General features: G+C 37.7%; 1 protein-coding gene across 3 annotated transcripts in view; it reads left to right on the top strand.

Annotated features, from left to right (window-relative positions):
* The window catches only part of LOC144991194 (zinc finger CCHC domain-containing protein 7-like), a 62,509-nt gene extending 39,745 nt beyond the window's left edge, over positions 1–22,764 (top strand). For all 3 annotated transcript variants that reach the window (XM_078945168.1, XM_078945171.1, XM_078945163.1), the window contains 4 exons: positions 3,816–3,851; positions 19,550–19,645; positions 20,541–20,658; positions 21,624–22,764. In XM_078945168.1, coding sequence (XP_078801294.1) covers positions 3,816–3,851; positions 19,550–19,645; positions 20,541–20,658; positions 21,624–22,213 — 840 coding nt within the window. In that variant the 3' untranslated portion in view covers positions 22,214–22,764. The remainder of the gene's footprint in view (positions 1–3,815; positions 3,852–19,549; positions 19,646–20,540; positions 20,659–21,623) is intronic.
* Positions 22,765–24,222: the final 1,458 nt, after the last annotated feature.

Below are 24,222 nucleotides of genomic sequence, written 5' to 3'. Positions count from 1 at the left end.
AAAAGTCACAAAACTCATTTGTGTATGTATCTGATTTTGCTGTAATTTTTAATAAATAACACACAGAGCTCATTTCAAATGTATATATTTTCTAACGGTTGACAGTAAACCTCTGTGATATTACCTGCATACACAAGCTGCTTTACTGTGAACCAAATATTAGATTCAGTATTTTTCATGTAACCTAATTTTCCTCATATAAATACTTATATTTGGACACGGGAACTTTCTCAATTAAGTACATCGATGTAAAACATAAAAGTTTAATTCCTCCAAAACTGTAGATATAATTGTAATTTTTAACCGTTTTTTCTGTTGACATACAATAACCTTAATGTAAACAAACATTTCAAGTAATTTCCATGTCACTTTGTTCATTGAGAAATTTGTTAAAATAAAAGTAAACTTTAAGTGGAGTGATACAAAGCTCAAAAAAGGCTACATTCAAATGGCATTTTCTTCATATGACATTTCTAAATATTACATGTCTGCATAGTATATCTGAAAGTTCCCATATGGAAAAGGTTTTACGTCACCATATTTTGCCTGAAAACTATTAAAAATCAGATGAGGACATTTATCATTTTGACAATTTTTTCCTTACATTGGTTTATTTAGATTAGAGTACTATGTGCTAACCACTCATTGAAGATCTTGAGGGGTGGCTGGTTTGATGAATCCCTTTTTATGATTCATTTAACAGCATCCATAAAAATTTGTTTGACAAGATGATTGGCAGTAGGTAGTAATTCCAAATTTTAGGAAGAAAGTGTACAACAGGAGGGAAGGAAAGGCAATTTTGCAATGATCAGACACATTTTGGAATCCAATTAGCTATTAAAAGGTGGGACACCAATTGGCAGGTGATGCGATAAAAGTGTTGATTAGTTGAGACAATGTTTATGTCAGTTGAGGTTGTAACTTGAGTTTGTGTCTGCAAATCTGAGTGAGCAATCATGAAAATTACAATTGTGTGTGTATTTGCTGTTGAGAGGACCTAATGGAATTTTTTTTTGCAGGTATGCAAAACATTTTTACAGCTGCAGTTTTTTTCATTTTCTTTAACACGCACTTGAATGTTTTTAAAGGTGTAAATCTTGTTTTTACGTTGAGGCAAATGGGTAAATTGCTAAACAATTACAGATATTGCACTTGCAGGTATTTATTTACAGATGCACAATTCTTGTTTGGACTTGTGTATGGGCTTTTTTATTTTTTTGATACTATACCAAGATACTTATGAAAGGAATGTAACTTTATAATAAGGTTGATCAATGAAAATGATCTCCCTGCAGCATTCTTTACTTGCCACATTAACACAAACTGTATAGAATTGGGAAAAGTGTATGTAGGAATATGCATGCAGCCATTCACTCCTGGATTTAATTTTTTTTGTCTTGCCCCGGTCTCCCTCTCCGTCAGTCATTCATGTACTGTGCTCTGTGTAACGGATGAGTAACCAGGTGAACACCAGAGGGAGAGGGTATACCAGGACACGCACAACCCAATTTTTCTTTCTCCTTACCTCTTTCTTTCCCACAATCTTTTACCCATTCTTTCCCATCACCTCATCCAGATCCACGTGCTCTCTTTCTCCCTGACATCTCCTCTGCATATTGTTCTCAATAGTAAGCAAAACACCAAAGTTTCGTTGCATTGTAATTACTCTTCTCCTCTAGTGCAAAACTTTTTTTCTTTTTTTTTTTTTTATCTTCTACTCACAAATTATACAGAAAGCATTAGTATGTGTGTTTGTTAGAGAAAGAGTCAGGTCTCAGTCCCCTGGGCCTTTCTGTGTCTCTCATTAAAGACAGACGGTTGATGGAGCGCGAGTGTGTCGCTCGCCTCGCCTGTCGCCCTCGACAACAACACACTACCCTGGCGGTCTGGAGGGACGGAGCAAATGGGAGGGTGGAGGGGTTGTTAAAAAGAGTTAGATGAGAGGTGGAGAAAAGATACAGCCGTCGAAATTCAGATGAGCTTTTCTGTGCATTCAAATCCAGATATATTGGATTAAAACAGTACCGACCTGTCTGTATCATCTGCAGGATTTAATGCAGGCCAAGTTAGGCATCTTATAATGTGGTTGGTATTGACAGATAGTTTGTTGCAAAACTTTAGTATACGCAAGAGTAAAATATACATAAAATCACAAAAAAGGCTAAAATTGGAATTGTTATTCACGCTGCCTTTCAGTCAGTAGATCTGGAAGTAGATCAATCTTGTTGCTTCGGCGGCAGTATTTTCAATTTCCCAGCAGGAGAGGCAGTGGTTGGTGAAGGATGTTGGAGCACTTAAAGGAAGAGCGTGAAGAAACCCCAGAGAAAATGCGTTGGCCACACCGCCAGAGAACAACTGGATGCCTTCCTAGCTGACTGAATGACTGACTTCAGGGTGACTTGTTAAGAAAATACCGATAAAACCGAGGCATGAGGCTAAAGAAGAGATGTGTGCTTCTTGAAGTATTTTTAAAAACTTGCCATTTTGTCAGACTAAAACCATAGGGGCTGGATATCACTACCAAATACTACAAAATGCAATATTTTTAGGTTTACAGTTATTTTCAATTTGAGTACAAATCTTATTTTTACATTTCATATGTATGTATGTATGTATGTGTGTGTGTGTGTGTGTGTGTGTGTGTGTGTGTGTGTGTGGGTGTGTGTGTGTGTGTGTTTTAAAACCCAGCCCTAATCACTTTAGTGAACAACATATGATGATTATGATGAAATATCTCAACTAAAGTTCTAGCAGAAGATTGACTATATATTTGCTTATTTAATTTATGTATTTATTCTTTAAAGTAAAAAAAGGGGGTCTCTGACATTTCTGGAAATCGGTGCATTGCATATTTCGGCGACACCACTGAAGCGGCATCTCCAGCAGTAAAGTCAAGCTTTTACCTTGGAAAAACCCACACTACTCTTGCGGGGAAATACAAACCTGCTAAAAAGCTTAAAAACATTGGTTTCCTTGTGTAATTTGCACCCCAATCCAGAGTTTTTTGGTCACACGTCTTTGAAAAAAAGATCTGACATTTATAAATTCTTATTTACTCGCAGGAAGATTTTGGTAAAAAAAAAAAACATCTGAGCTCATTTCATCACTTGCAGTTGTACATCTATGATGTAATAAAAAAAATAACCTTGACTTCGTCAGAAATGGAGATTTTAGTCGACCCAGTATTGTAGAATATGTTGTTGTAAGTCATGTGACTCAAATGTAGTTGAACATTTCATAATTGTACTGAAAAAACTGAATTTTTCCTGAATTCAGACAAAAGACGACAAACACGTTTTTAGGGTTTAAAATTAGAACTGCTTTGGAGCTAAAAAGCACGACTGTTAAATCTCGAATTCAAATTTTTGTTTTGTATTGTGTATACACAGAACATGCACTCATTTTGTGTCATACAGCAGTTCTTTGATGAAGGAAAACCATTTTTTAGCCTGTGGTAGGCCTCCAGTTTTGTCTTTTATATTAAGAGCTGCTCTCAAATGGTATAGAATGGAATTTAATTATAGACTCAAGGTTCAAAGGAAAAACATAAGAAATACAGAAGATATCACATTGAATTAAAGTAGAAGTAGAAACAAATTATAAACTTAAAAATATAAGGGCTTTATAAGTTACCCATACCAGTACCTCCACATTGGGGACTACCGTTGTGACAAAGAGTGCTGCGGCTGATGTTGGTGACTTTACTCTTCCAGGCATTAAGGCACCATGAATTACTGTTTCCGTTGAATTCTTTATGAATGCATATTTTATTGTCTCTCTAAAGTTCTTTCTTCTTTATTTTTTTCGTTTTACAGGCATGTCCAGAGATCTGGAGGCAGTACCATTTTACAGTGAGTACGCCAGCTCATTTCTTCAGGGTTTGCTCTCACACAAGCTTTTATTAGCCTTGAGACAGAAAATGAATTTCAGATGAGGAACAGAATGTCCGTCTAATCAGGCACACAGTTGAAAGGACAATAACGGTTCTGATGATTGCTCAGTTTTTTTTAAAGAAGCCGTCTAAAGACAATAAAGTCTCACAAAGAAAATGAGACTTGTATTAACTTAAATTAAGGTCTAATGAAGATATATTTTTTTTAGCATTTTGAACTCCAGCTAAGTGGCGTTGTGGTAGGTAAAGTGTCCGCCCTGAGACTGGGAGGCTGTGAGTTCAAATCCATGGCCAAGTCATACCAAAGACTGAAAATAGGACCCAATGCCTCCCTGCTTGACTCTCAGCAGTAAGGGGTTGGATTTGGGGGTTAAACCACCAAATGGAGTGCGGCTGTTTCTGCGGCCCACCGCTCCCACAGGGGGTGGGTCAAATGCAGAGATCAAATTTCTCACATCTAGGTGCATATCACAACTAATGGGACTTAAATTTGACTTTATCTTCAATTTTGTAATTTGAATTCTTTTTAGTCACCACCAACAAATACAAAACAAGAGAAACGAATCCAAAACAATATTCTATATTTTTGAATGATATCTTTAAACATTTTGATATCTGTTTTGATTTAGTCTTTTTTCAAGCCATAGCTTGAAATTTGTATTGTCACATTATTGTCAACGATTTAACTGTCAAGCAAACTGGTAGCAAAAGTGGGTTCTTCTCTGAGTCGACAAATTCCAAATGTTGTGATTGTTCTTTAAACTCAACAAAGATGAGGATGGCAACTGTAAACATCACCCAAAACACGTCCAAAAAGCTTTTCTTATTTTCCATAAGTGAACTACCGGTATAGCAGATAAACCCCTTAATCTGCAGTATTTTTATTAAAGTTTTAGTTTTGTGACCATCAAGCACAACTTAAAAAGTGTATATTGAAACCATGCAAAGTTAAAAAATAGAGAAAGAAAAAATCCAAGACAGTGACTTAAAATCAATGAGTCGACTGTGATAAGTATTGACTTTGCCTGCAGCAAATGAGGGAAGAAAAATTCTGGAAGATTAAGGTTTAGACAAAAAGTGAGTTGAACCATGTCTCTGTATGTGTTTTTTCTTTTCTTTGAATTCAGTTTAAACCAAAGTGGAGATGTGATATTAGTGGCTCCATGTGGTGTGTGTGTGTGTGCTTAAACAATGTGTCAGAGACTACAAGTCTGCATGACAGTCACCTGGGCCCCATGTCAGCAGGGAAGCAATTGCCATTGTGTGTGTATTTTGTGTGTGTGTGTCTGTGTGTGTTTATCCAAAATTTCCAAATGCAACTGTTTTCCTGGCTTCTTTTGCATATGTGTGTGTGTGTCTGAGTGTGCATCTGAGCTAGGGGATGATATAGACCTCAGCCTAAGAGAAAAGAGCAGCTTGTTTGTCAATTAAAAGACGTGATAAAGCATGAAATGGGCTGCCAACACCACGTGGGAAGAGGGAGTGAGGAAGAGCGAAGAAGAGTGTGTGTTTGCATATATCTTGGCGTGTACTTTTGTATGCATGTGTTGGCGGGGGTCTGTCACTCTCCTCTATGGAGATTAATTAGCAGGGGCTGTCTAATGAAAAGGCAGCATCGTTAGCGTTAGGCTCACACTGTGGGAGAGATGAAGAGATGAGGAGGAAAGAGAAGTGAGCGGGACAGAGGTTCCAGGGGAGATGTTGGTGGCTGTGTCATTTTTGCTGTTTTTGTTGTGGGGACGGATGCTGCAGTCATGAAAAAAAGACCTCTTACTATTCTGGAAGAGGTTGTTCTGGAGGAAAACAGGATCCTTTCTTTGTTGGTAAAGAATAACATGACTTAAAATTCATAAAAAACGCAGGAAGATAATGAAGTTCAAACCGCTAATACGAGAAATTAAAGTTGAGGAATGCTTAGATCTGTTTTTTTAACCTATTTTAGATATAGATTTACTATTTGTTGTGGTTTGACAAGTTGGAAAGTCTTCAATGAAGGTTTAGGAGAAGCAGTATTTCTTGTCTGTCAGTTTATAAAGAATTATAAGATCTTCTTTGAGTGAAAAACACTCAAAGAAGTGGCCGGAATTCTCCAGAGTGGTTGATGCAGCTCCTTCACCCCAGAGATGGGTTGGCCGAAGTGCAAAAATAGGCAACAGCTGTGAAGGAAAACAGACCGTAAATAAGTAATTTTAGAACATTTGACAGTTTCTTCCCACTGGTACAAACCCTTAGCACCATATAGTACAGACGTGGGCACTGAGGGCCGCATTCCTGCATGTTTTCCAGCATACCCTGCTCTGGCATGTTCTAATTGGCTGGACACACCTGAAGCAGGTAATCAGCCATGAGTAGGGCAAGACTATCTGGAAATCATGCAGACACACCGGCCCTCGAGGCCTGGAATTGCCCACCCCTGATATAGTATATAGCTAAAGCTTTTGGACAGATGAGACCACATTTGAACAGTGTGATCATACTGAAACGTTCTACATTTGGCTGAACTACTTCGTGTATCCCTGTACCAGTTTTTATGCATGGTGGTGGAGGAGTGATGCTTTGGGCGACTTGAGAACTTTCCTATTCAGTGTTCCTTCATTTATCGTGAGAGTTACGTTCAAAATATAACCCACAATAGTTCAAATCAGTGAAGTTAGAGAATATCTGTAAACTCCTCACTACAGACTTTATACACTTTTCACAGTCAGACAGGAACGTTTCTACACTTTTATCTCTCGTTTAAACTCTCAAAGTTCAAACCTTTGTTAAAAAATAAGTCCAGTATTAAATAATAAAAAACAAAGACCTGCTTGCAATCAAAGATTTATAAAGATTTGGTGAAGTGAACGCATTCTGTACAGGAGACACAGCATGAAGGAGGTTGATTAACAATGGTAGCAGCCAATCGGGACGCAGAAAACAGTGCACTGTTTAAAAAGAACAACATGGAAAATTGGACTGAAAAAACAAATCTGTAAAACAGGGAAAGGTGAACTACAATAAAGTGAGGGTACATTGTATACCAGATATGAATCTATCTACAAGTAAAGTTTAGACAAAAAGTTAATGATCCCTGGCTCACCTCAATTACTCTACGCTGAGAAAAAGAAGGTGGAATAAGAAAAATGTTTAGAAATATCTAAACATGAAATAAATCAATATACTTCTGCAGAAGGACATGATACGTTAAGTTCCTGCTACTGAAATTGTTTTCTCACACTGTTCATACATGTATTTTGTCTTTAACACATTTAAGACCTTTTTTTCTTTATCTTCTTTGTTTTATTGTAACTTAACATATAAAATGTAGTTTACGTTTGTTTTTTACTTTTACAGTATTCTCATTTTGAGCCACAAGCAAGAGGAAGCTAACAAAAGTGTCCTGTCCCCTTGCAGGCTGATGAAACCATTTCTGTTCCTGTGTTTCTGTGTGTGTTTGAGTTTGACAGTATGCTTTAACGGGTGGAGGATTGTGACCCAGGTCTAATTGAAGTATTTAAGCCATTTAAGTGCTGGGAACAGAAGGTCGTTACAGATCCAAACTGGCATGGGGGTTAGGGACCCACACCCCACATGAACACATCCGCACTTAAACAAATACACCTCCACACAGGCAAACGCAGGGCTCCTTCTGTTTTAGACAGTCTCATTTTATTCATGATGCTGCTTATGACCCTGAACTCCCCAATGTGAGTGTGTGTGAGTGTGATTGTGTGTGTGTGTTTGGTAGATGTGACTCTGTCACCTTCCGCTGGGCTCAGCCAGGTGTGAAAAGGCATTCTGTCAGACCTCCCTGCTACTGGGTCCATTTATCCTTCGTTCAAAGGTGCGTTTGTGTGTGTGTGTGTGTGTGTGTGTGTGGGTGGGTGTGTGTGTGTGTGTGTGCGTGTGTGTGCATGTGAGCTGCGTTCGGTTATCTTCCGTCAGTGTATGTGTCTGTTTGCACCTGGTTTTCCACTAACAAACCTTTCCCAGCCGCACAGTATAGACCACAATGCCCTGGGGCATTTACTGAGAAAGTACGATACTGACACACTTGGACACACACAAACGTGCTCACTTCTACAAATATATAGAGCAACAAATGGGAGTAATAAGATCTCTATAACCTTTTCATCGTATCTGTGTCAAATGAGTTTGGAGTTTTCCTTCTTTCTCTTTTTTATCTTTAATCGTTTATTTTAAACAATGCTTTTGTTTTGCTAAAGAGCTCCTTTTTTGGCCTTTCTTTCTCTCAGCACATGAAAATAATTTTATGTTAATCAATTAGTTGGACTGAAATCTCAACAATGAAAACGGCAGCAGAAAAATACTGTGAATCTAAAGCCCAATGCAGTTTGATCGTACAGACAGAGTCAAACACTGTCCAAGTCATAATTTATCATCCGTAATGAGCAGGTTACTTTCAAACTGTAGTGCTTTACACATTACATCTTTTATTAAAAAGCCCTTTTCTGTTTCAAAGTTGTAATGCATTACATTACTCCTAGATTAGTTTTAAGTTACTTTCTTGGTAAAATCTGTAGAAGAACAGAACATAAAAAATTGAACTCTAATTCAGGGTTGGTGACATGGTGTAAAAATCACTGATAATAATAATATTGCATATTTTTAGTAAAGAGAAGGCAGCGAGCACACAATCATAAGACTAACCCTCATCTTTCATCAGCTTATTTCAGACAAATTTCTAATTTGAAAATAAAAGACCAAATAGAGAAAACTGATGGCTAAAAACTTGAAATTATTCCACATCGCCTGCAGCAAGAAGACTGACAGCTAATGGCTTTTTGGAAAAAACAGGACTAAACACGTTTATGAGGATCACAAAAATTATAAATGAAATTAAAATGGATCCATGAAACCTAACAGGGCATTTGGTTTGGTAATTTAAGTTGAAATCAATTTAAAAAGCTTGAAGTGACTGACAACAAGCGGAAAAAGATTTGGTTTCTGCATCTTTTTTTTTATTTGTTAATGTCTCGCTGGTTTGAATAATGACATTTTTTATGTAGTTTGTTGTTGTTACTGAACATGTAATCAGCAAAGTATTATTAAAAATGTGATATTAATGTTCTGCACGACTTAATTACCACAAAAAACGTTCTGTGTATCCTGTGCATGCGTGTGTTCTCTCCGGGGACTCCGGCTTCCTCCCACTGTCCAAAAACATGCTTCATAGGTTAACTGGTTACTCTAAAATTGTCCCGAGATGTGAATGTGAGTGTGCATGGGTGTGTGATTGTGGCCCTGCGCCAGACTGACGACCTGTCCAGGGTTTCCGCTTCCTTCGCCCACGAGTGGACGGGATAGGCTCCAGCAGCCCCCTATTAAAAACTTCTGTGATTACTCCTGACACTTTCTATCATACACAAAAGTATGTGTTTGTTATACATCTTGTTCTAACCATGATCTCTTCATTTCAGCTGTTAAACGTTTCTCACTTCATTTTTCTTTAATGAAGTCTTTATGTATGTATTCAATGATAGAGGATTTTAATTGGAGCCTGCAGGTTTCCATACTTTAGAAGCCACGGTTTCTGTTTTTCCCCTGAACTTTGTGCATTTAGCTGACATAAAGTATTTTTTATGGATTAAACTTTGAGCAGAATGCAGAGAACAACATTTATTTAGAGCCAAAATGGAGATAAATTTGTGTTAGGGGGACATGGGCCATTCATCAATGGACAGACTTCATGTACGAAAGGCGAGCGCATAGATATTAGTGACCTACTGTTTCTAAATTGGCAGAATTAATGTATGAAGAGATTCATGTATGTGTGTGCGGGTGGGGGTGTGTGTGTGTCTGCACATACCTGTCACAGTGTCTTGTCCTGCTCTGTAAGCAGGGTTAGGACCAGAGTGCCGCCGTCTGGCTACTACAGGAAGTGAAGGCCGTCTTCGTTTACCATAACAGATGTTTTTAACCCCCCCCCCCACACACACACACACACACACACATACACACACACACACAGACTTCCTGTCACTTGTCAATATGTGGGTCTCCTCAGCCCACCATCAAAGGTATTGTTCGCATGTTGGTTTCAAGTTTTTCCTGCTAAACGAATCAAAAGCACCTTTGTGTGTGTGTGTGTGTGTGTGTGACCGGCATGTTGGAGACAAACAGGAGGAGGGGGCTGGATGTGATGGAGAAGAGCTGTGTGTGTGTGTTGCTGTGGAGGATTGAGTGTATTAAATCGTTGTGAAAGACACAATGAAAGTGAAACTGAGCCCGCGGCAGCTGATTGGTTCAGGTACGTCTGTGTGAGCATTGATTAGCCACTCTTTAGATATCAGTAGTGACACCTGTGTGTTGATGTTTATTGATCTCCTGCCTTGGCTCGCTGTGGTGTGTTTGTGTCTTGTTGGGACTATCACAGCGTGGATGTGTGTATTGATTTCTTCCTCAGGGACAGGTGTGCACGTGTGATGTCTTGGGGTGCCCGTGAAAAACTCTCTGTAACCCTGTTGTTCGACTCCAATATTAAGCCGTTTGAGCTCCTCTCTTTGCCAGCCGACTGCCTTTCTTCCCTTTTTAATTCTGGATGTTGTACTTTTAATACATTCCTTTCTTGCGGCTGTTCTTCAGAAGGTGTGCTAAGCTCACGCGTACTTTTGTTAACCCAAGGTTAGGACATTTTGTCCTTTAAATCCTCTTATTTTCACAAAAAAGAAAATACCATTTCATTATCATCATAGAAAATAAAATCATTTTAACAGAAAGGAATGTCTCAGGTTGTCAATGTCAAATTAAAATACTTAGTACAACAGTTTTCTGTCTGGCTCATTTTTGACCTTTTGAGGGTTTAATTGACGCCAAGAGTCCTCAAGTCCTTGAAGGAGACATCAAGTATTCTAACTTATAAAGAAAAAACCTGGAATTTAGACAAAATGTTGATTTATTTCATGCATTTTTTGTAGAATTAACTTAAGCAGATATCCTTTTAGCTATTTAGAAATGATGCATGTTAAACCCAGGTTAAAAGATTTGGTTGACTATAAATCTAATCCAGTTAAATACATTTTACACTCATTCAGAAAAAAAATAATCATATTTATAGAGTGATATTTTGCACACAAAAACTTGTAAAAGTAGAAATCCTAGAGGATTAAATCAACTCACGGTCCATGTTTGCACATAGTGGCAAGCAACCGTCACCTCACTATTTTAGATTAGCTGCAGGATTTTCTGAAGAGCTAATTATCTATCAATTATAGAAGGTTAAAGTAGACTAGTCTTGAAGCAACATAAGTTGTTCTGTATCACTGAGAGGGAAGAAAAAAAGTTTATTTTTGGCATTAACCCCTTAAATAAAAGGTAGAGGTAGACCTGTTTTAATGGGAAGTAAATAAAACAGCCAATTAATCGTTTCTTTTTTAAGTTCTTATGTCAAAATACATCTATTTAAGCTTTACTTTTATTTTTAAGGAGAATATCACAGCATACAAAATAGTTATTTAACACATGCTTATACTTTATAGACTTTAATGACTTCATTTTATACCTTTTTAACATGCATATTAAGGTAAATTTAGGAAAATACAGTTTATCACATGACATAAGAGAACTTTTAGTATAGATAAGAAAATAGATAAGAAATCTACAAAATATTGTTTCTGGGTTTTTTTAAGAAAAGCAAAATGTAATCTTCGTAAAAAAAAAAAAAACATTCTAATAAATGGCCTAACAGCGTTCCTTTAAATGACAAAGAAGGGCCTAAAATGGTCCAATGCAGTGATGCGATCAAATATGGTAAAGAGGTCTTCCAGGTGTAGGCACAATATTCCTATCCGAGGGCCAAAAAGGCCACCATGTGTGTTTGTCACCTGATACCAGAAAATCTCAACTAAAGCTTTTGAAATGATTTCCTCTCAAACTACATTTCATTTGAAGGAGACTTTAAGCAATACAATTTAAAAAAGTTATGGGTTTTTGGGTAAAAGGATCTCCATTAGGGCCATTTTAGTATCATATTCTACTTAGGTAGCATTTTCTTTTGCAAATGTCCTATATTTATTTGTGTTTTAGTGTAGAAGCTGTTCAAGATATCTTTATGGAACAAATCATATCCCTGTCCTCCCAAAATATGACAATCAAATAAATCTCTTAGAGACTAAGTATCCTTCCTGGTGTTAGATTTACAGCAATGTTTGTTTTAAGCCGAAATTGTCATTATTGTGAGATGAATTTGAAGTGTGCATTTAAAGACGGGTCACCCTTCTCATTGTTTGCTTCTCTGACCTAAATTCTTTTCTGTAGTTTACAGAATTAAACTAAGAAAAAGATATCTAGGTTGAAAAAAAAACACACAGACACAAAACAAAGTCTTTCAGTTATTTTGAACTTTTACAAATTCTTTAGTTTCTCTGTGTATCTCTGTGAATCACTGATGTATTAGTAGAAGGATGGCTGTCAGTGTCTTACATGAGGCTCTCCTGTTTGTGGATGCTGGATGGATTTAGACTGCCACTCAGTGGTTAATTCAGCAATTGCAACTTGGTCCCAGTAGACATAAACCACTTTTGGCATTTTTCTTGGAAAAAGAAAATGGTCTTTTCATGATTTTATCTGTTTTAAGTCAAGCAACAATTGTGTGTAGGTTACAGGTAAAGATTGTCTATTTTTAGCATATTTGTCACATCCAATGGAATAAAAAGCACACTTTGAGGAACAGTCACAATAAAAGCAATAAAATTTAAACTTCCTGAAGTATTCAAATAAAGCAGTGTAAAAAGCATCAGACATAAATACCCCAACAGGGGTAAAATAAGGGCTTTACTAAAAAGTAAAAGACATGTTGTTACACTAAATATAACTCAATGCTAGATTAAAAAAATGTAAAGCAAGTACTGGTAAAGGTTGAAGTGCATTATGGGAAAGAGCTGTGCTTGTGCACATGCATTCTAACTTTTATCCCCTGTCAATCAAACCACAATAAAGTCTTCAACTCTTTCTGCTGAGGTTTTACCTTTGATATTTTCACCTCTTTTTGTTCTTTTTTTCCCTTTTCTTTGACTGACCTCCTTCTTTGGTTCCTTTCTGAAGAGATGGGATGGTTCACACCATGCAGGGTAAAAATCCTTTAAATCCCATTCTGTACTGTAAGCTGTTTCTGCAACCTCGTCTTTGTGACAGTTCTGCTGGGTGCTAAAAGCTCTCAGTGCTTTCTTCATTCTGGGACTCTTCGTTAAAGGTACTTTAATTTTAAAGTCTCGTCTTTTTGTTAAATTGTATTGATAGCTTACAGTCATTTTAAGACTCATCCATAAATCATGAAGCTCCAATCCCTAGGGAGCAAATTAAATGTTTTATAATGTAGTGTAAGAGTAAACAATCATACAAAAACCGCCAAATTCACTTTTTTATTTAAATTTCATTGAACAATATTTCTGCTCGTTAATCAGACAAAGGAAGCGGCACACATACATTCTAGGGACCCATAAACTCATGATGGCAAAAAAACCCAAACTTTAAATAAAATAAACATTTAAGTAAAACGTAACTTTTGTGGCAGATGTTCGGATTCTGTATTTAAGACCTTTTTTTTTTTAAGTGTCTTGAAAACAGCTTTTGCGTGGATATGCAGATCCATAGGAATGCAAATAGAAATGCCCATGCTCACGCACACACCATCTCATTCGCACGCAGTGTGTTATCAGAGGTTTTGCAGGCTTTGCAGGTCATTGTGACTCTGCGAAGCAAGTTAGTGACTGTTTTTGTTGTGTGTTGGGTTGCGGGTCTGTGTTGGCTGAGATGTAAAATCAGGGTTTTAACATTCCGACTAAAGCAGAAAGCACTCGGTCCATTTCGATGCGGCACATCTAAATCCCTGTCACTCTTGTCCACGAGTGCTGTCTCTATCTAATTGGTTGGGATGAACGTGTGCATCTGTATATTTCCATAAAACTTAACCTCACAGGAACCACAAAAGAGTGAGGCCTCTGAACTCAGCACCCAGTGCTCAAAATGGAAAGGGAACAACTTGGGTCTGAATAGATTAGCTTGTATCCTCTGTTCCGCCTTGCACGGTGTGACCAGATTACCCCTGCTTGCTGCCCCAAAATGGGTTTTTTTCTCTCCAGAGGTGGCAGCCCACCGCTATTCACCCCGACAACACATTGTCATCACCTTCTGGGATTTATTTTTTTCTCTCTTTTTTTTTTTTTCATCAGAAAATCAGCACTCTTTGTGTATTTCTGCCGACGGATCGACTTAGCGATGAGAGGATAAAACAAGAAAAAAAGAAGCCAGCGAAAAACCTGTCACACGAAAGCGTGGATCTTTGCAGAGTTTTTGGTTTTAATGTGGGGGTTTTTGTGAACTCGTAGATGCCAACAAAAGAGAAAAATCCCATCTGGTTGTTTGGAGAATATTCCTCACCTCTGCTGTCGTCCCCTCTACTGCACATGCGTAATCCTTTACCTCAAACAGGTGTGGAACAAGGATTGATTTTCTCTTTGAGCAAAAGTAATCAATTTATTCATTTTACTGGTGTATTAGAAGCAACAGAAGTCAGAGGATTCTGGGCTATTTAGTCAAAGCATTCTCATTGTTCTCTCTGAGAAGATGTTCACCTTACAGCCATTTAGTTTCTCATATGGTTAATCCTCCCCTGTTAACCTAATATGTACATACTGGCGTGTTTCACACATGCGTGTGTCTGCTCTGCTATGAGCCCGGTAGCCGTGTGTTGTGCTGCGGAGCTTTTCTTTTTGCATGCAGAATAAGTCCCCCGTGGGTCCAGCAACATATGCAAAACTCTTCCCCTTGCTGCAATAACATATGCAAAACAGCGCTGCTGGCCCCCCAACACCCGTTACTGTTCACATCCCAACCCCTTTCCTCGCTCTCTCTCTCTCTCCCACACAAGCCTGTTTGCTTCTAGGATTTCGTTTTGTAACTGTGTGTTGTTGTGTGTGTGTGTGTTCCTTCCGAGTTTAGTCTGAGCTTTGTGTTGGCCGAAGGATTATCACAGCTTTGCCACTAGCAGCTAAAGCAAGGAGCGGAGGAGAGCTGAGCTTTGAGGGACACGGTGCATGTGTTAGGACAGCTGTGGGAAAACCTGTGTGTGTGTGTGTGTGTGTGTGTTTGAGACAGAGAGGCCACGGATGGTTGACTGCCTGTGTCCACATAGTGAAGCCCTTTGGACTTTCTCAAACACATACACACTGTAAATACAATGGTTTTCAGACCAGCTTTCTCCTACTGTTTACCTCCAGAAGGTCTTCATATCTCCTCAGTAGGATGTGTGTGTTTGTGTGTGTGTGGTACATTAAACTCGTTTTTTTTAATTACTTGTTCTTCTCTTTGTGTGGAAGGCATAATAGCTTATAGTATTATGGATAAATCCCCCTGGGTAAAGATAAAGGGATGTAAATAATTTTTTTCTAATTGTCATTGAAGTTTTGGTTTTTATTTATGGCAATAGGTTTTTGTGATCTCGTTAATTTGGAAAGAAACATACCTGAAAACATGAGTTGCTGGTTTATTTCCCTTTGAGATGCCACCAAAAAAAAGTGTTGAAGAAATTAAACAAAAAATATCACCAAGTCTGGTAACTACATCCAAATAATGGCTTAAATAAATGGTAATGGTGTATAATCATTTAGCACTTTATTACCTTCCTGGAAGGCCTAAAGCGCTTTACAGTCCCAGTCCTATTCACCCATGCACGCACACATTTAAACACTGATGGCTGCTCCACCGCCCAACACTGGCGCCAACCTGTAACCACCAGGAGCAATGTGGGGCTCAGTGTCGTGCCCAAAGACACTTCGACACACGGGTTGACTGGGCGGAAACGGAGCCTGCGATCTTATGATTGGAGGTCGACCACTCTACCCCTGAAAAACTATTTATCGATGGCCAAAACAGAAAACCTCCTATCTGCAAATTTGTAGATTTTGAGTTTTTCTCTTTTTTTTAACTCCACATTTTAAGTGAACCTGCAAGAAAATCCTGCAATTTATAAAATGACATAAAGGTCACATGACGAAAACCTCCCACCAGTATTGACTGTGAATATTTGAAACACTTTTTTTTTATTCCTGAAAAAAAAAGATGTTTTTGCATTTTGGCCATCGTTATGTGAAAAAATATTGAGAACTATTGCAGGAATAAAATGTAAAACAGAAGGAAAAAAGAGAAGGTCCTGCCTGGTCATTTATGTGTTTTAGAAAAAGCAACTAAAGTGGATAATCCAATTAAACTTGATAGAAAAATTAAATTATATTATATTATGTTATATTAAAACTTCAGATCCAGAAGTGTGTGTTGTTTCTTTGGGGGGAAAGATTTTGAGAAGGGTGAGTTCTTGCTTTAGAACTGTCAAATCAGAGTCTTGAACTTCATGACGTTGATACAAAAATGCAGTTGAGAGACATGAGGTGAGTCATTAGGTCCTCCTTTTCAAATTCCTCTCAACTCCGGGAATTCCTGAGGCAATGCTCTGATGAAAAATCAAGAAAAGCCTAACAAAGTTTAACTTTCTTGAAAATTAAGATGTAGTTTGTGTTAAATTAGAAAATAACCAGATAAGAGAGTTGGATTTATTTTATTTTTTTACTGATTTAAGTCTTCTATTTAAGTTCACATTTCTGGGATTTTGTATTTAAATATCTTAGAAAGCATTTAGAAATTTTTAGTCTTGTAAGAGTTTGCTTTTTAAAGTGTAAGTATATGTCAAGTCCTTAATTGTTTAATTAAAAAATTCAGTTTTTGTGTGTTAAAAAAAGCTAATAAACAAAATGAACAAAGTAAATAATATTGTTGATTTAAATGAGAAATGGCTTAATTTGCTTTAACACAAGTTTAATAAAACAGAACTTTACAAATTATTTAAAAAATCAACAATCTCTGACATATCCGTCACTTCCATCCTTTTTTTATTTTTTTATACATATTTTTTAACTGCCATGATAGTTTGAAGAAATATACAAACAATGACAAATAAAAAGTTTTTTGGCAATTTTTAGATTTCTGCTACTCTGGTCGTACTTTTTGCTACTCTTTTGAATAAAGATCCATGTTAGTGAAATAAAGATCACGTTAAAATCTTAAGGTTCTAACATGCATTTGGATGAAAACATTCTCTAATTTGCCACAGAAAAAAAAAAAAACATTCATCAAGAAGAATAGATGACCACCAGATGGCGCAGTGACAGTTTGGGTAGCAGAGGTCAGGAAAGAGACAAACAGAAACAGAGAAACGAAGAGAGAAACCAATGTCAGTGTTAAATTCAAAACCGTTTTTTTTAAAAACCCTTTTCTGTTGATTTTAAAGTCAACAAAAGAAATATAATAAACATAATCAACGTCCATGTTGCAAGGTTGCATGTTTTTGCAATCTCTTGGTATTTCTGCAACTTACAATGGCTTTCTTTCATACACAACTTGTTTGTGTGTTTGCTAATACTGTATACAATGCCATTCCATGCACTACATTTGAATAGAATGTCATCTGATGACTACTGCTCAAACATATCTAAAGGTTTGACTGGTGCACTAACTCTAAAGCTCTTCAGCATGCAGGAAAACTGCAGAACAAACACACTTTTGGTTGATTGTGCAGAGAAACTGATAATGAACATCCGGTTCAGAAAGACCGTCTGAGGCTGCTGGTGTGTTTTATCAGTGTTGTACAGCTTTAGTAGCACCGTCTGCAACATGGTGTAAGATGAGGATTTTGTTGCTCCACTACATTTGGAATTGATTTATTTCAAACAGAAAATCCTAAAGACAAACAAAAGAAATGTATCCCTATAAATAGATTTGTCAACTTTAGCTGATCATTAAGGACTTGATTGTAAAATTAATAATGTAGAAGAAAAAGAAATACACATACACATGTATGTGCATGCACATGTCCATTATGCCATTATAATGACCTTTGATCAGAAATAGACATGTTCTACTAATACATGACCCACTGAATCCATTAAATGCGAAATTTTGGTTTTCATTCTGTTGTTGTCAAAGAATCCGTTGGAATGTTTTAGCTTGTAGTTTTAGCAACACTAGCTTTAGGTTTTCTTGTGTTTAAATTACTTTCTAGCATTAAGGCAGCTCTTGTTTCTTTTGTTTTTACCTTTACTGAAAAATATCTGAATTTTTAGAACTTTTTGGGGTCATTTTGAAATCAATTCTATGGGACGGATCTTTTTCAATGAAGTATATTACGCTTTTATTTCAGTGTTTACAACTATTCTGTTTAACCGTGATTATTTAAAAAATGAATTTTAAACTTGAGGTATTTCTGTCATGTTGCCAAAAACTGGCAGCTTCTCAGCAGGAAGGTGTGACTGTAGAAACTTTTTTACTGTTAATTTAAAAAAAACAAAATTCTTCGCTAGGACACTGATCAGTGGCACTTAATTTGACAAATGAGCCTCTGAGACTCTTTTTGGCAGGGAAATGATTTGTTTTTCAGCAGACGTTGGAAAAACTCCAAGTTGAGGTGTTCTCCCCAGGCTTGACCTTGTTTATAATCCTGTGAATGGGCTCCACGAGGGCGAGACCATAAAGAGGGATAAAGGTTTCTCCATTTAATTAATATTGAAAGAGGCAGATAACTCCTTGTTCGCACATGCTTTCAGACACACATTCATGCCAGGTTCTTACACCCAGATCTCAGGTTGATGAAAGAACACGCTGGGATTTAATTTCTCCTTTTTTTCCCCTCTTCTGTGCTTCAAAATCAGCGTCTGTGTGCTGGATCAGACTGTGTGGAGATAAGGCAAGCCCAAGGTCAGGGAGGAAGAGGCAGAGGAAGACCTACAGCCAATTTACATGAAAGATGAATGGGAAGAGGGGTAGGAAGGGTGGCGATTGGGGGGCCTGAGACTGGGACTGTGATCTCCTTAGGGGTGCACATGTGTGCGTGTATGAGTGAATGTGTGCGTACGTCGGGGTGTGCGCTTGCAGGAGGTCTGTGATCTCCTGGCCTTTGTGATGGAGATGGGCCCGGCAGGCCTGACCCGATAATGACGCGGTGCTCTAATAACATTCATCCCTTCTACTGCAAAACTACTCAAGCGGAAAAGAGAAGGCGAGAAGGGGGGGGGCAAGTCTGTTGGTTTGCATCGGGGGGGTTGTACACAGCAAAGAGGGGAGGCAGGTGGGAGGAGAGGTAAGCTAAGTAATGTTTAAGAAATGACGTTGAGCACAAATCTTTTGTAATCTTGGAAACAGGCCTGAGAGGAAGGAGGAGCCACTCCAGACAGGAGTGTGAAGGTGTGTGGAGCTTTGTGCATGTGTTGTCGTGAATGCTGGTAGAAGTGCGTGCGTGCGTGTGTGTGTGTGTGAGACATTAGGAGTAAATGCTCGGTGCCTCAGTCCCTTTTCTCTCTTTATCAGTGTATATTTGCTGTGGGCACTGAAGCATGGAAGTCCTTTAGAACGCTGGCCTAAAGAGGAGTCTGTGTCCAACACACACACATGCACACACACTGTTACTTATCATAGAGGTTCATTACAGGTCTCAAATCACACCTTTGTAATCACCTCATTCTATCAACATCCATCCTTATCAATGGGGAGCATTGGAATGGCGACAGAAGCGAGGAGGGATGGAAGAATAAACCCCTTCGTTTTGTTTGATGCACATTTCTACTTTAGACTTATAAAAATGCAATTAACCCCTTTTTGTTTTTTTGTCCTTAGACTGAAAATGGCCCCCCAGTAAAGAAGCAAGCGGAAGATATGGGTCGGTCTCCTGCTTACTGCTACAACTGCTCCAAGAAGGGACACTTTGGCTACGTACGAATCTCATATGCTCACACTTTACAAGTGTTTCTTTTATGTTTTAGTCAAAAACATGATATCTGGAAGAAAGCAGGGAGTAAAATATATTAATAAATAACCTTTATACAAACAATTCTTTTTGAAAGCACAAAAATATAAATGGCTGAAAATATTGCTTCACACAGTTAAAGGGGGGAAAAAAGAGGAAAAAAACAAGCAGCAGCCTTTGTTTGTTTAACATGAACACAATATTGAAGTATATGACTTGTGCTTAAGTTAGACCATTTAAGACCCACTACAGTGAAAAATTGTGTTTTTTGGTGTTTTTAACATGTTCCTTTGGCATTTTACTGATGATGGAGGACATATGTAAAAGAGTTGAGCTTAAAATGACATTTCTGAGTATTCCATTATTCAAATTGTTGTGAATCTGGAGCAGCTGAAGAAATGCTATTGAAAAAAGCTCGTAGATGTGACGTAGAAGCTACCACGGCAAGCCACTAGCTCCCTGCTCCGCTCCATTCTGATGCAGACAAATAGAAAACAAAGACGTACAGGGATCTCTCAGATGCCATTTCGCCATTTTTGTTTCACCGGTAATGATACTTTGGGGGTGTGAGGGGCTGTAAGCCAGCCAGCAGGAGAGCGTGCTAACAGATGGATGAGGGGAAGCACCAACAGTCCCGCCCACAACTCGGAAGCGAATTTCTGATTAACTCCTGCCGCTCTGTAGAAACTATGTCCTACAAATGTACAGGTTTTTAGATTTTGGCTAAAAACAGCATAATCATTATTTTAAAAAAAACACTCGGAACACTTTTACAACAACTCAAAAGATGATCGGAGTGGGACTTTAAAAACCCAGGTATAATATTCTTCTGCTTTAGTTTTTTTGTTTGTTTTTTTCCAGGCCTGTACAAAACAGAGAATGTTTAAGGGGGTTTTTCCCACCATCCCATTCGTCAACCATTACGACACATTGAAGGAAATTAACCGCAGGCAACACAGGATAAAACTAAAAACTCAAGGTAAGTTACTAATTCCTTCCCAGGCTTTATTTATCTTTATTTAGCAATAATGCTTAAATTAACTTGTTTTTAGCTCAGATTTTTTATTGCAAGATTTTCCTCATCATTATATTGTATTTGACTGTGAGATGTTTGTCATATAAAGAAACGTCAATATATCTTTTATAAAAAAGTTACATTTCAAACTTTTGTTTTTTACATTTATACATACTTAAGACCATTTGTCATCTAAATGTATACTTGGCTTAATTAAAAGGGTGCAGGGTGTAGCCAGTACAGCCACGAAGCTCCTCAGAGAGGTCGGGGTCAGAGGACAGGCTTATAGACAGGCCATTAAGGAGCTGACCAACACAGCTGAGAGGGCAAGCCATTGGCTGTGGCTGAGGAGGAGTGACATCACCTGGACGGCAACAATGACTAAATAACAGCGGGGGACAGTGGCAGGCCTACCTCTGAAGAGGGGTACACAGCTGACAACGTGTCCTGCTGTAGAAACCTCACGGAACTCCAAAGAACCAAAACTCAGTAGTTGGAGTGGTACAATATTAGGGATTTTAACAACTAGTCCTATCAAAACAACCATAAATTAAAGATGGATACCTTTATTTCTTTTGATGGACCTAAAATTGTTCTTTTTTTTATATTCCAAAGGTAACTTAAAAATACAAAATAATAGGGTAACATGGGTAAACAGTTTGAAACATTTTGTCAAAGTAAAAGGTTTACAATTACTTTGTTACTTGGGATTTTTGAGATTTTGCTCTTTTGTTGTCGAGCTAGGACAAAAATGCTTTTTTTTATTTGCAGTGAGAATACTCGTATTCTTTGTGAAATATTCAATTTTTTCATGAAGTGATGGTTTTCTCCTTATTTCCACATGCCAAATGTAGGCTAATCGCCTTCACGAGTGTCTCTGCATCAGCAAATAGTACTAACCTCATTCTTTCTTTTTCTATTTTTATCAGAAATGCGGAAAAACAGCAGCTTCCCCAGACCTTCTCAGACTCCTTCCACCCTCACAGCACCTAAAAAGAAACCGAAAATCAACACCCAGACGAACAATACGCCTTACCAAACCCCAAAGCCAATCCACAAGTCCAATCCTAACCATATATTTTTTAAGGATGAAGAGCTCAGAGATGAAACACCCACAACAAAAAAGTTCAGGGATGGGGGTGGCAGTGCTAAACAGTGGAAGCCCAAGAGACCTGTGCCCTCCTCCAGAAACCCACTACCACCTGCTAAACCCGTTTTAGATGAAGAAGATGACTTTCCGAGAGGAGGAAGGCCAAAAAAGGATGCAGAGGAGAGAAGGAAGATGAAAAAGAAAAATAAGATGAAGCGGATTCACTCATCTCTGACAGAGGGACATCAAGGAAAGCGACGCGACTGTCCTAGGTGGACCGTGGGAGAGAACAGATGGAGGCCGCCATCAACAAAACCAAAAGCAGAGCAAAAGAAAAACGGGAAAAAATTTTCCCAGAAAAAACTGAACACACAGTACCCAACAGATGAAGACCTGTTTAGCATCAAGCAGCGCAAACGCAGCAGATAGCATCAGTGGGGTGCCCACAAGGGCCGTTTTCATCCCACACTCAGTGTTGTCACTCAGGTTTCAGCAGAAGAGCTGTAGTCAACATTAGGCTTTTAGAGCCTTTTCCCACAAATTCACACGGTGATTCATGCCTAGATCACACTAGCAGGAACAGAACTGGAAGCTTTTTGTAGTATTGAAATGCAAATAGACGTAATTTAGCTTCAGATGATGTTTTTGTCATTTTTACAGTGGAAACATTTTCTGTGAAGACAATGTGCATTAGTGGCTGGCAAAGAGAAACGTCAAACAGCTTAAGTCGACATTGTGTTCTGATGAAAAGTTTCTTAGTGGTTTGTTCTTTGTTCAAATTTAACCCATAATATTTTTTAAAACAGGTCTTGAGCTGTACGACAAAGAAACACCTTTGCTACTGTTACAAGAACAGGATAGTAAATCTTTTTAAAAAGCTTTTGGTAATGTCATTTTGATGGAAAGAAAGTCTTCTTTATCTAAATTCATTGTAAGTCATCTTAATGAGTAATTACAGAATAAATATGCATATTACTGGAGATGTTTGTGATGCTGATTAACAGTTACAAAAGGAGTTTTAGTTAGCATGTGCCACTGACAGTTGACATGATTTCTTCTTTGTATTCAAAAAATAAATTCTAAAATCTTGCGATGGAAATCAAAATAATTATTTTTAGCCGTTCCATCAGTGGGAAAACTAAAATTAGAAGCTGTGCTGGTAGACTTAAGTATTCAGGGTTTATTTAGACTAAACTTTTTGTTCTTTGTGTTATGGCTTGTGGTTTAACGTTTTTATTTTTTTATGCCGACAGCAGTAAATAAAAACAGAACTATATCCTCTTAAGTCTCTACCCCAAAGGCGGGTTAAACCAGAGAGGAGTTTCCCTGCAGAGTATGGCACGTTGTTAAAAAAGGAAGGACCAGAGAACGAGCTGGAACTCAGCTGCAGATTGTTTTTGTCGATCATTAGGTCCTCAAACATTAGAACTCCCAAATAGTTTTTAATGTTGGGTAATGGAAAATGTTTGCCATCATGACTACCTGTTTAAGCTAAAGAATCTGGCAGGTTTTTATTTTTGGTCTACCATAATATGACTGAGAAGATTAGTAAAAGTAAGTCAGTCTGCAGACTTTTAGTTTTACTCAAAGCAGAATGTAAAATACTTGAAGTGAGATAAGTTGACATGTATTTTTTAGCTTTTTTTCCCCCCTTCTCTGGACCTGTTAGTAATTCTGTTTGCAACAAAAATACTTTTTGAAGGCATTTCAAGGTAAATTAAAGAAATCTGAATTTGTCATTTTTATTTAATGACATTTAAAGAAAATGTTTACAAGCAAACTTAAACTTTTGCATATGATTATATATATTGATCGTCATTGGCATATTTTTAAAAGATCCTTCTACTAGAATATTTTTTCTAACAGCTTGATTGTTCATTTTTGTTCATGTTTTCTGTCAAAATATTAGAACATTTATCCCCTATACACGTATTTGACCACACTCATTACATGCTACATAAGATTATAGGGGTTTGATTGTTTGCTTTCAACTTAAAGAAACACTTTTTCTTTAGAAGTAAAACATGTAGTTGAAGGTCCCTGATGAGGGCACAATTGAATTATTACAGTGGTTTTTATTTTAGCTTAGCTTGGACAACATTGCGAAAACAACTGATTCTAAGTTATTAGGACAAAACAGACTTTATATTATGATAACAAATTTCGGCACCATTACTAGTTTTTGAAAAAAGTGATTTTAAAGGTTTACTGTAGATGAATTATAAACGGTTTTGGCGTACCCCACATTTTTAGACAATTTGACCTTAAGTCGAACCTTTCCTCCTCCCACATTTAAGCTGCTTCTTGCTGTGATCCCTCTTTCAATGAAGTCTAATTGTAATGAAGCTGCATTCACGTGTAACCATTTAGCAGACACATTTCTCAAAAATAGACTGGGCCACACAAGTTTAATTAAACTGAAGGAAATCGGGGGCTAA

Source organism: Oryzias latipes, chromosome 1 (assembly GCF_053564925.1).
Source record: "Oryzias latipes strain Hd-rR chromosome 1, Olatipes_Hd-rR_3.1".
Lineage (NCBI taxonomy): Eukaryota > Metazoa > Chordata > Actinopteri > Beloniformes > Adrianichthyidae > Oryzias > Oryzias latipes.
Note: the sequence above shows the minus strand (reverse complement) of the source record. Positions and strands in the feature narration are given on the sequence as shown.